The 12,000-nt window shown below is 48.4% G+C and overlaps 1 protein-coding gene across 1 annotated transcript in view; it reads right to left on the minus strand.

The window, feature by feature from the left end:
- Positions 1-12,000, minus strand: part of ANTXR1 (anthrax toxin receptor 1) — a gene marked incomplete at its 3' end in the record, with an annotated part of 59,753 nt that overhangs the window by 19,795 nt on the left and 27,958 nt on the right. Inside the window, exons 11-13 of the mRNA XM_010015444.1 lie at positions 10,685-10,754; positions 10,513-10,591; positions 3,158-3,253 (exon numbers count right to left, since the gene is read on the minus strand). Coding sequence (XP_010013746.1) covers positions 3,158-3,253; positions 10,513-10,591; positions 10,685-10,754 — 245 coding nt within the window. The remainder of the gene's footprint in view (positions 1-3,157; positions 3,254-10,512; positions 10,592-10,684; positions 10,755-12,000) is intronic.

A 12,000-nucleotide genomic window follows, 5' to 3' on the forward strand; every position in this document is an offset into this window, starting at 1 on the left:
TCCTGTCCCTACATCCCTTGTCCAAAGCCCCTCTCCAGGTTTCCTGGAGCCCCTTTAGGCACTGGAGCTGCTCTAAGGTGTCCCCTTGAGGAGCCTTCTCTTCTCCAGCTGCCCCAGCCCAGCTCTCTCAGCCTGGCTCCAGAGCAGAGCTGCTCCAGCCCTCGCAGCAGCTCCGGGGCCTCCTCTGGACACACTCCAACAGCTCCACATCCCTCTTGTGCTGTTCCCCAGAGCTGGATGCAGGATGCAGGGACGTCTCCCCAGAGCAGGGTAGACCAGGCAGATCCTGTTCAGGTGCAAAGCGTGGCCCAAGCACAACTCCCTCAGCTCTAAGTGTCCATGGGAGACACTTGCTGTGTGCTGTATATTGGAATAGGGAAAGTGTCCCAACCCATTCAGTCCTTCCAACTATTGTATTAATTCTGCCTTCACTACACATGCCAGACACTTCAACCAGCTCCATTTCCAAACCAGTCTAACAGTGTGCCTGCAAAATCCATCTTAAGACAGTTTTGGAGGCTTATTATCTATTTGGCTTCCATTTACATTCAAATCTATTTGGGTTACATCAATATTAAACCTAAACCTTATGTTGGCCTCGCACCCAGAACAATTTCATCCCTGGGCACCTAAAGAGCCTCTTGCACACACAGTTACAACTATGATTGCTCAGACCCCTGCAGGTTGTGCTGTGTTCAGGAAGGAGGAACAAGAGACAACAGCAAAATGCCCACAAACATCAACGAGGCCAGGATGTGGCAGCTGGTGTCCTGCAGATATGCTCTGCTCGGGAAAAGTGGGGTCACCCTGTTACAGATGGCTTTGTATTTGCCCTCCTCACATAACAACAGTGTTGGGGATGTCAGCTTGCTTTGTTTCCTGGTGTTGTTGGATCTACACCCTTGAAACCCTTGGAAAGGTTAGTGCCTGGCTTTGTAATATCCACCCCCCTCAGATACCAAGGGAAATTTGCCTGTGCTGCTATCAGGCGCAGCAAAGACCTTGTTATTGTTTTGATCCACTAAGCAACAATTGCATCTACTGTAAACTGAGTGGTAAATTCCAGCCTTCATCCCAGAATACTTCTGAGACCAATAAACTTGGATACATTTGGAAACAGCATTCCTTTATGGATGCATGCCAAGGAGAAACTGGGTGCCAGATGCATCTCCAGAGTAAGACTATTGCCTTCAGTCCATTTACTCCAGGGATGAAGCTGGCTTGGTGTCTTGCCTGAAGAAGTGCTGGAAAATATTGATTCCCATTTAATTAAAAAGCATTCCAAGAGGAATTCAGGGTTTAGAAACGTGCTTGTCACTCAGAAACAGCTTCATACGTGGTAAGGAAAGAGTTTGTTGTGTTTTTTTGCTTTTCCCCTGGCCACATACACAGAGTTATCTCTGCAGCATCTCTGGGCTTCCATCCCCACAGTGTCTCTGGGGCTGTGGTTTGATTACTGGAGGTTATTCCTTTGCCTGCCTCTTTTGTCTGTTGTGCAAGCCAGTTTCTCTGCCCTTAATTCACTCTGTGCTTCTGACAACACTGCATTCCTGAATGGGCCATTCCCAAAGCAGCAAATAAGCACTGCTCTGCTCTCCTTCTCCCTGCCCTAAGCCAAACAGGCTGGGTACTCCTTTGTGCCTGTCTTTAGTTTTACAGACTCTTTGGGTAAGCAACACAACAGGGAGTATCTTAGTTGCTGATCTACTGCCAAACATCCCAGACTGCCATTCCAGAGAGATGGACACGGCTTCCTACAGGCTCTTGAATTAAAATCCTTTCGGCATGTACAGGGATGTGTTTGACTCACATTTGGAAGGTATCAGTGAGATAGCCCCTACTTGAAGACCTTGCTAAGAGGGAGTGTGGGAGGTGAAGGAGGAGAGAGGGTGAGGAAAAGCTTTTATCTGCAACAGTGTTTTGAAGTACAGAATTTAAACCTGGAAGATATTAAGCTTATAAGGATTCATGTGAACAAGGGACTCCCTCTATCTCTGCTGCACTCACTTTGCTTATCTGTATTTCTCACACTTCAAGAACACTGTTCCATGACCACCTTTATATCACTTTATATGCAGCAGACCCCCACCACTCTCACTAGGCACAGCTCCATATTCCCTCTGCTCCTGCTGCTTTTCTTTGTGCCTTTTTCTTACCAGCTTCATCTTCCTCCTGTAAGAGAACCTTAAAACTGCACCGTCACCTCAAGCCTTTCCTCTCTGCCACCTCAATTCCCCACCACGTCCCAGTGTAAGCATCTGTACAAGGACATCTCCATTGCCTCCTGTGCAGATGTGCCAACAAAGACCTTGGCCCAGCTTCCCTGGGAAGGTGCCATCTAGTTGAGACAAATGGCTCTGAGCCACCTCCCACACTGCTGGTCCTTTGCCCACTTTTAGAGCCCAGTTTTTTGTTGTTCTAAAAGTCCAAATCAATGTTTCTTTTCTGGTTTTTTGGGGCCAGAAGTGCCAAATTACAGTGAAAAGCAGCAGTTTCCCCTTTAGCATTTCCAGCCAGAGACAAAAATAGGCAAGTCAGATTTTTCCTGCGAGATTTCCATCCTTGTTCTGGATATAGGGAACATCTCAACGCAAAGACTCATCCTCCAGCGTGGCTGCTCCTGCAGTTTGTGGTTTCACAGCTCTCAGCAATGGATTGTAGGTTTGGTACAACATGGTGCAAATTTACAACACTGAGTAAGTTAGTCTAAAATCAGGATTAATGATAGTGACCCACACACTGGAGCCAGGTTGGGCAGCTTTAGAAGAGGCATCTGAAACATTACACAGAGGCAGCCACCAAAACCAGACTCCAATTCTGCATCCCTGATTCTTGTCCTATATTTGCAGCACAAACAGGACCCAAAGCAAGAGCAGAGCTTCAGTGTGTCATCTCTTCCACAAGCAGTAACTAGGACTAAAAGGCTCCCAACAAGGTCTGTGTGTCAGCAGCAGCAGCCCTGTTTTATGGGTATAATCCAAAGGTCAGGCAGATGAAACAGAAGCACCACCAGTGCCAGCGATGGAAGAAACGCTGCCTTGTTCAGAGATCAGCTCTATGCTCTTCCCTACTGGAAAGCTTCGCCTCCTTCCCACTCGTTTCTTAAACACAGGCATCACTGAACTGCTGGTTTGTGTTAAGGGTTCCTGTCACTTACCACTGTGCAGCAAAGAGGCCAGAACCACCAGAGAAGAACCAAGGCCAGCAGGAGGAAGAGGATCAACAAAGCGATAGCCAGGATGGTCCCATCTGACTGGAAGAGAAACACAGAGAGTGTGTGAGCAGCAGTAACACAGAACTCCCTCCATGCATCCTGTGCATCCTGCTTCCAGGCGAGTGCGTGTCCCAGAGGCCACTGCCATGCTCCATTGATCCTTCAGGCCAAATGCAGTTTTCCTCCTTGCTCAGACATCCAAACGTGGCACCGACTCCCCATTGCAAAGAGCCCCAGAGCTCCAGTTCACTGCCCAGAGAGTTACAGGTTTTATCTTGATCTTCTGAACCTCACACTCGTGTCAGGTCAAAATTACCATAACATCCCTCAGAGTACGGTGAAGGCTGAAAGAAACAGACTTATAGGAGAGCTCACACCAAGGGTTTCATTGCAGATAAAGCTTTCTCCTTTCTCTGCAACCCTGTTCCCCTCTTGCAGCAGACAGTCAAAGCAATGCAAACTTCACTCCAGGCAGAAAGCATGATGTAAGCTGTCCCTGGGCCCACAGCTCAGGTCATCCTGCTCCTCTGAGCAGTGCTGAGGCAGGACAGCTCTGCCACGAGCCCTCCAAGGGGGTTGAATGCACACCCCATCACACGAGACACAGGGGTTTTCACATCACAAGCCATTAACTCTACAAGATCATTTCCTTTCCAAGAGGGATACTTCCCCATTTGAAAAGGCATTTGCAGCTCTCTGACACCAGTTAACACCACAAGCTGCTGCACAAGCCAGCTCCATACAGCAATCAGACTGCTGTGGGTGTTATTTCTTCACCCAAACCAGATGTTCTTGGTTCACATGCCAGCTTCCCTGTGCTGCTCCTACCCAACCTCATCCTCCTCCAAGCTAGGCTAAGCAAGCAGACAGTCCTGACTTATGCCTGTTGGAAATGGTCTTGATGGAAGAGCCAGACACGTAAAACCCTCACCCAAGTGTCAAGATCCCAATGTGCCAGATTAAGGACACACTCAAGAGCAGACTGACCTGGAGGATGGGAAAACTGGGTGCGTGCATAAGTCATAGGCTCATAGAATGTTTAGGGGTGGAAAGGACCTAAGATCTAGTTCCAAGTCACTGCAATTCAGTGGCCAGATGCTCTCCCATCATGCCATAATGGGAAGTGTAATGGAAAAACCTCAATCTGATTGAGAGCATCTTCCAGACTCTTTTCTGGTATAGAAAGAATTTCTGGAGACTTGGATCAAGACAACCTGATCTTCAACACTTGGAAACAACAGTTGTAGCCCACACAGGAGAAGAATTCACCCAAGACATCCCTGGCAATGGAATGTGCACCCCAGCACGAAATAAAAGCTCATTGAGAAGACAGAGCTCTACATGTGGTGCTGTTTCTCCAGACAGACAACATAAAGTCACATCCATCATCTGTAAAATGGAACCTGCTGAGATTCAGTTCTCCAGCAAAGAGCTGAATATCTTCAGGTAGCAAACCCTCACCATCCCCAAATAATTCCAGGTGGATTCATTCATTTTCTCACATTTGAATAAGCATAGAAATATTTTAGACAAATCCAAACTGCATTTGTTGGGATCAGCCACAGAGCATCAAACCATGACTTTAATCAGGAGCTGTAAATTTTGTCTTCATCTACTCAGGGGTGTAAATGGGGCTTTGAGGAAACCTGAGCGAGTCAGACCGGGACGAAGCATGTGAAGCACAATAAATCCCACTATAATCACAGAATCAGCCAGGTTGGGAAAGAGCTTTACAATCACTAGGTCCAACCACCCCCCAGCAGTGCCAAGGCCACCACTAACCCCTGGCACTGAGGGTCTTGTCTACCCGGGCTGTGAACACTTGCAGGGACGGTGACTCCAGCCCTGCCCTGGGCAGCCTGTTCCAATGCCTGAGCACCCTCTGGGCAAGGAATTGTTCCTCAGCTCCAGCTAAACCTGCCCTGGGGCAGCTTGAGGCCGGTTCCTCTTGTCCCATCCCTTGTTCCGCGGGAGCAGAGACCAGTCCCCTCCTGGCTCCATCCTCCTGTCAGGCAGTTGCAGAGAGCGATCAGGTCCCCCCTGAGCCTTCTCTTCTCCACACTAAACCCCCCAGGTCCCTCAGCCCTTCCCCATCACACTTGTGCTCCAGGCCCTGCTCCAGCTCCGGTGCCCTTCTCTGGCCCCCTCCAGCACCTCAATGTCTCTCTTGTAGTGAGGGGCCCAGAACTGACACAGGGTTTGAGGTGCAGCCTCGCACTTAATAACCCAAAGTGGCCTAAACCCTGCTTTTGGGTTGTTTTATCTTTATTTGGTCAGCTTCTGCTAGAATTTAGCTATTGTCCTGTGTACTCTCTGTGGTCTTATACAGCCAGAACCATGCTTAGCTAGAAACCGCTACTCATCCAAACTGAATAAGAAACAAGGAAAAGCGCCTGCTAAAATAGTTTGCAGAAGTTCCACTGACATGTTGAAATCTCCCTCCCAGCCTTACAGCTGCTGAAGAAGGGCTGAAGTGTTTGAAACCTCTGTTTTCATTCCTTCCTTTCTCTTTTAATCAGAATTTGGAACTACAACATAAATGTTCATGGAAACACTGAGCCATGGAATAACGCACGGAGCTGTGTCTGACACTGAAAACAGGCTCAGTTCAGCTCAAGAGAACAACTTTTGCTGACCTTCAAGCAGCTCCCAGTGCCTAAAGGGGCTGCAGGAAACCTGGAGAGGGGCTTTGGACAAGGGATGTAGGGACAGGACAAGGGGATTGGCTTTTAGACGGCGAGATTGAGATGAGTTCTGAGGCAGAAGCTCTTCCCTGTGAGGGTGCTGAGGCGCTGGCACAGGGTGCCCAGGGAAGAAAAACACTTGAATAGGATAAACCATTTTGTTTCAAATGCTCTGTTTCAACTTCCATGTTAAATGGGACTTTGCTCTGAGCAGTGCACACACGTGTAGAGGCTCCAGCACATGTTCTAAATAACTTCAGTATTGACAAAGGAAAACCTCTGCAGCCACAAGGTATTTTGGTGTTTCCCAACTAAAGCTTTTCCAAACTTCCATTCTGTGATTCTGCCCCCACCTCCAAATTCATTGGTCTCTTCTGTGAATCCCTGCTTTCCAAACGGTAGGAATTCTAGAATCCTGGAATGGTTTGGGTTGAAGGGAGCTTAAAGCTCATCCAGCTCCAACCCCTGCCACGGGCAGGGATACCTTCCACTAGAGCAGGTTGCTCCAAGCCCCTGTGTCCAACCTGGCCTTGAACACTGCCAGGGATGGGGCAGCCACAGCTTCTGTGGGCACCCTGTGCCAGCGCCTCAGCACCCGCACAGGGAAGAACTTCCCCTTTCCAGCTGGAAGATGCTCCTTTTTAGAAGCACCATCCCCAAGCCCTCCTCCTGGAGGAACACGGCACGACTCAGGAAGACACCCATTGTGAACAGGAGACACGTGGCAAATAAAGATGAGTTTCAACCAGTGCTAGTCCAAAGCAGGCCTAATATCCTGCCACAGAAGTGTTCCCCCAGCCCACATGTGAGTACCTCCATCATCTCTTCTCCTTGAGAAGAAGCACCGTGTGTTTCTCACCCAGTGATACAGGGAGTGTAGGAACATCACTGAGCAATACCCCTGCTCTTCCCATCGGGAGCTGCCCAGGAGGACCAGTTCTGGGCTGCCACTGCAGCTTCACCTCCCTTCCAGTTCTGAGGCTGGGAGCTACCAGTGCCAGAGGTCAGCAGTGGGATTTCCTCTTCTGGGACCAGTTGAGAGAATGAACAAAGACTTATTTTAATTCTCATCCTGGCTCCTCTCCGAGATGCTCTTTCTGCACTGCAGAACTTGGCAGCAGCAGAGTGGGACTCACTTCCTGCCTTCATTATTGTTTCCTCTATTGGACATTCCTTTTCCTGAGCACACTTGGTGTGAAACCTGCTCCAGCCACAGCTGCAGGTGGACAACTCCATAACCAGCATCGAATACTTCAGCCCTCTTTTAGTTCTACAAACATGGGAACAGGAGTAACCCCCTTGTTAAGGGCTTCCCAATTCACCAGCATCACTTGCTGCTACTTCAAGCAGTCACCGCTGCAGCACACACTCTGCAGGCATTAGTGGGTGACAGCAACACACACGGAGCTCAAAGCACTAAAGCCTGATGTGGAGCAACTTCACATACCAAATTGGTGCTATGCTGGGACTAATAGGTGTGATTAGTTTTACTTAGTCTTGGCTCTAGCAAGGCTGCTCAGCTCCCAATGCTGTTACAATAGGGGGTTATGTTTAGCAGAGAGTGAGCTCTAGTTCTTGATGCCTTCAGCTGTCAAAGGTCCACGGAGTTTAGCAGTGGGATGAACCTACTTTTAAAACTTCCATCATTCATTACCTGCCACCCAGTGAGGACATTCTGACTATGGAAGTGGTGAATTAATTCCTTGCTTTACTTGTGTGCAGCTTTTGCTTTACCTGTTAAACTGTCTTTATCAGAGCCCATGAGTTTTCTCACTTTTAGCCTTCAGGTTCTCTCCCCCATAGAATCCCAGCCTGGTTTGGGTTGGAAAGGACCTTAAGATCATGAAGCTCCACCCCCTGCCCCAGGCAGGGACACCTTCCACTAGAGCAGGGTGCTCCAAGCCCCTGTGTCCAACCTGGCCTTGAACACTGCCAGGGATGGGGCAGCCACAGCTTCTCTGGGCACCCTGTGCCAGCGCCTCAGCACCCTCACAGGGAAGAACTTCTTCCTTATCTCCAACCTGAACTTCCCCTGTTTCAGTTTGAACCCATCACCCCTTGTCCTGTCACTACAGAGAGTGGTTGTGTGGGGCTGAGCTCCTGGCTGGGATTAAACCACAAGACAAGGAAGCCAAGAGACAAAGTCATCACATACTTCCAGCCAGCTGAGCTTTGTCATAGTGGAGATGCTGGCATCTGATCCCCCTTATATAAACAGCACACTGTCTCCAAACCTTAACAACACTCATTCCAGCCATTCCCCTGCTCTGCTGGGGCAGCTGCCAGTGGTCCCATAGCCCAGGCCAAACAACACCCTAAATTACACTCAGGACAGCACTGTCTTAGTTTAACTTGGTAATGTGTAAGTTAGGGGGGAGCAGGTTTAAAGTGCTGTCTGCAGCCCCTGATTTAGCGTTACCTCTTGCTTCTGAAGAGCCCAGGCTCTGTCAGCAGCTTTACCAGAAGCCACTCACTAATCCTCAGTCTGGGCTGTGCAATCAGCAGAGCCTCCGAGTGACAAATCACATTGGCCATGCAGAGGGAGGGTACAAGTGAGCTGATGTTTACATGGAATATCACCCTGCCCTCAGCTAGAGCTGCGTCTGCATTCCAGCATCTAACAAAACAAATGCTCTGCCCCTTTACTAACCTGGTTCTATCTTCTTGTTCTCTCTCTTTCACCCTTCTTTGAGGCAAAGGCTGCCTATCCCATGCAATTCCACAGCCATTGCCAGACAATGACAACGCCACCTTTAACTTCACCTTCACCCCTGCATGAGACAAGGGAGTCAGGCTTTGTCCTGACTGATGCTTCTTGATGCACCAGACAGACCCTGCATGTGGAGTTTCACTGTTGTGATACTCATCCCAAGGGATTTAAAAGGGCCCCTTATGTGTAACCAACTCTCCTGCCTCTAAAAACTCACATTGGAAATCCTGGAGAACAGTAAAACAAAACCCCCAGAGGCCTCCTATGGGTTGTTTCATACCTTGGGCTTAAATGGAGACTTCACTCCCCCCCATCCAGCCGAGATCACCATTATGTGACTGCAAATGGACTTTAAGATGGAACTACTGAAAGGTTCTCTGCAACAAAAGCATCTTTACAAGCCTCTCCCACACTCCTTCTGTTTTCTTCTGTTAAATAAATGAAGTGCATTCCCTTTCCCCAGAGGGAGAGAACTGCGGTGGGTACAGGAAGACCCGGAGGCTTGCTTAGAGAACAACAGCTAATACCCTTCTGGCAGTATTATTTTGGGAACCCAAACCAGCAATTCCTTGATTCCCATAGAAAGAACACAGTCAAGCCTGTACTTAGATCCTGGAAAGCATGAGTTAAGCAGGGGCAGGATACAGCAGAACCCATACAGTTTACCTACTGACACTCTTTGCACACTTAGGGGGTGCAATCCTTGAAGCCTGCCACATTTCGGGAAGCAGAAGCCAGGGAAAAGGAGGAGTCCCTCAAAGCACAACAGATACCCACAGTCCAGGCAAATGGATTCCAAAGTGCCTGGATTTTAGAAGCTCCAAAGCTGGTTTAGCTTTACATAGGACAAAACCCCAAACCCCCATCCAGGGTCCAAGCAGTGAGGTCTAATTTGGTGTGATGGATCTGACAAGTAGCACCACTTAATGCACCCCAGAGAAGTGGCCTCGATGGTGAAGCCTGTGCTATAGTTTTCAAAGCAACCAGTGAATGTTCCTGCACCTCTGGTTGGATGCAGGACCTGGATTTGAATTCTGGCTGCACTGTGAACCCAGTTTCACTGTCTGGAGACATCAGAGGAGTAGGCACTCCTCTTCTTTGCCATAAAGCACAGGCAAAGAAGTTTCCTTACAGGAATTCAAACAATAGCAAAGGGCAGATACTTCACCTTCTATAACCTAGAAATAATCCTTCCATCCCCAGAAAGAAGCCTATCAGGAAGGAGTAATTTTTCTCTTAGAACTCTGCCCCAGGTCTTGCCTCATATGAGCAAAACATAGGAAAATATGCCTGTAATCTGCTGACAACACACGAATGCCAGTGAGCAAAGAGAACTTGAACCAGAAAAATTAACTAATCGAATTAATTCCCTTCTTTAAAGGCATAAGGAAGTCGTTGCATGGTTTGGAATATAACCCCTCCTGTAGGCTCTGAGCTGTTTCCATACAACCCGGTCCTCGCTGAACAAACAGCAAGATCAAGGGACACAAAAGACTTCTCATCTTGTGCACCAGCCTTTGTGGAGCGCAGCAGACTGCTGGTAACTCGTGTCCTACAACACAGCCTTTCACTTGCTTTGTGTGAAACAAAGCCCACGGACCTGCTTCTTGTGCAGTGGACAAGCAGATAGAGACACCTCCAGGCTGATGGCTGCTGGTCCTGTTCTGGTCTGCATCCTATAGCAGGGTCCATGGTGCTTACTGAAGACTCAAGAGCTTTGCCAATGTTATGGCACACACAATACATGTCATATTAGCACACTCACAAGAGAGAAACGGGTCCTTTGCACACCAGGCTTCCACAATACTTAATACCAGTGTAAAATATCTACTGTTAAGTCCCACCATCCTGGTAAAACCCCCCCACCCTGCTGAATCACTGTAGACACAAGAATCAGAACTTACACAGTGTGTGCTGGAGATGATGACGGAGCTGGAGATGAAGCTCAGACCATCGTTCATGCTGACCTGAAGAGCTGCTTCCCTGAAAAACACCCAAACCACAAGAAACAAGTCAGAAACAGGTTAGAGTGAGGTGACAGAGACTCATTCTCCCACAGGAAAGTAAAACACATACATGCCAACTTCTCGCAGCACAGGTGCTGGGCACAGTAAGTAGGTATCTTCCACTACAAAAGGCTTCTCATCTGGAAAATAGAGATATTGGGATTTATTTACCAGATCAGCAATACAGGCCTTCAAGACCAAGCTTAATTCATGTTTTCCCTCGCTCTTGATGCATAAATAGGATCAAGCACTGTGTAAGGGGTAAAAGTTCTGCAGGGCAGCTGTTTGGTGACTGTAAGTATGCTTACAAGGGGTTGGAGCTGGATCAGCTTCACCCAGCTCTATGGTAAGGACACATACAATCATTTCCACCAAGCACTGTAAGCAGATGCTTTTAGCACATACTATTCCTTTGCCAGCCCCATACTATCCAGATTCCTTCCTCATTAACAGAGAGGCAGACAAGAGGCATTTAAAGCACAGGATGGAGGGGTACGATGCGCACCCTTCGCTTCCCACTGCCAGGAGCACAGGCACTGGGTTGATGATGAGCTTGCATCACACACATCTGTTTTGCAATGGAGTTACCAAACCAAACCAGCAGCTTTCCCCACCTTGCACAAGCAAGAGGAGCACAGTGGTGGTGAATCTGGTTCTGGATCTCTTCTCACCCTGATTTATGAAGACATCATTAAATCCCTTCAATTTATGGCATTGTCTCAACACACACATGCCAAGAAAATAAAGACCAGTGTCTTGTTTTCTCCCTCACTAACACTGGCAGCAAAGGCCAAAGTATCCTCCGTGCCAGCATTCACTAAAACAAAGTTGGCTTGATTTCACAAGGCCTTCTACTTCGATGCCATTAGCTTTTTGTTTCTCTTTCTCTCTCTATTCCCACCCATAACTCCCATGGAAGTTGTGCCTCTCTACACAGTTTATCAGAGCTGGGTCCCAGGAGGGAGCTCATGGCTGGCTACAGGGAGAGATGATTTTGCTTGGAGAATGTTTGTGTTTCACCACAAAAATGAGAGCCTCTTTTCCTTTGCTCTAAACAAAAGAGGATCCATTTGGTTTGCATAACTCCAACCATCTGACTCCTTCCTGGAAAACTTACATAGGGAACCCAAACAAAACAACACTCCTCATCTGCTGCTACATCTCTATCTGCAGGATGCGCCTGTAAAACGCCGCTTCTCTTGCCTGCTATAGAAGGAACTCGCCGTGTTCTGGCATGGGAAGAGATGGGCCTGAAGGCTCCTGAACTGCAGCTCCTCTGCCAGAATGGGAATTTTGTGGTTTGGCCTCCACTCAGCTGACAACACGAGTGGAAGAGCTATGGAAGGCTGGGAGGGGAGCGCTCCACTCCATGTCCCTGCTGCCCAG

Source organism: Nestor notabilis, unplaced genomic scaffold (assembly GCF_000696875.1).
Source record: "Nestor notabilis isolate BGI_N333 unplaced genomic scaffold, ASM69687v1 scaffold125, whole genome shotgun sequence".
NCBI classification, from domain to species: Eukaryota; Metazoa; Chordata; class Aves; order Psittaciformes; family Psittacidae; genus Nestor; species Nestor notabilis.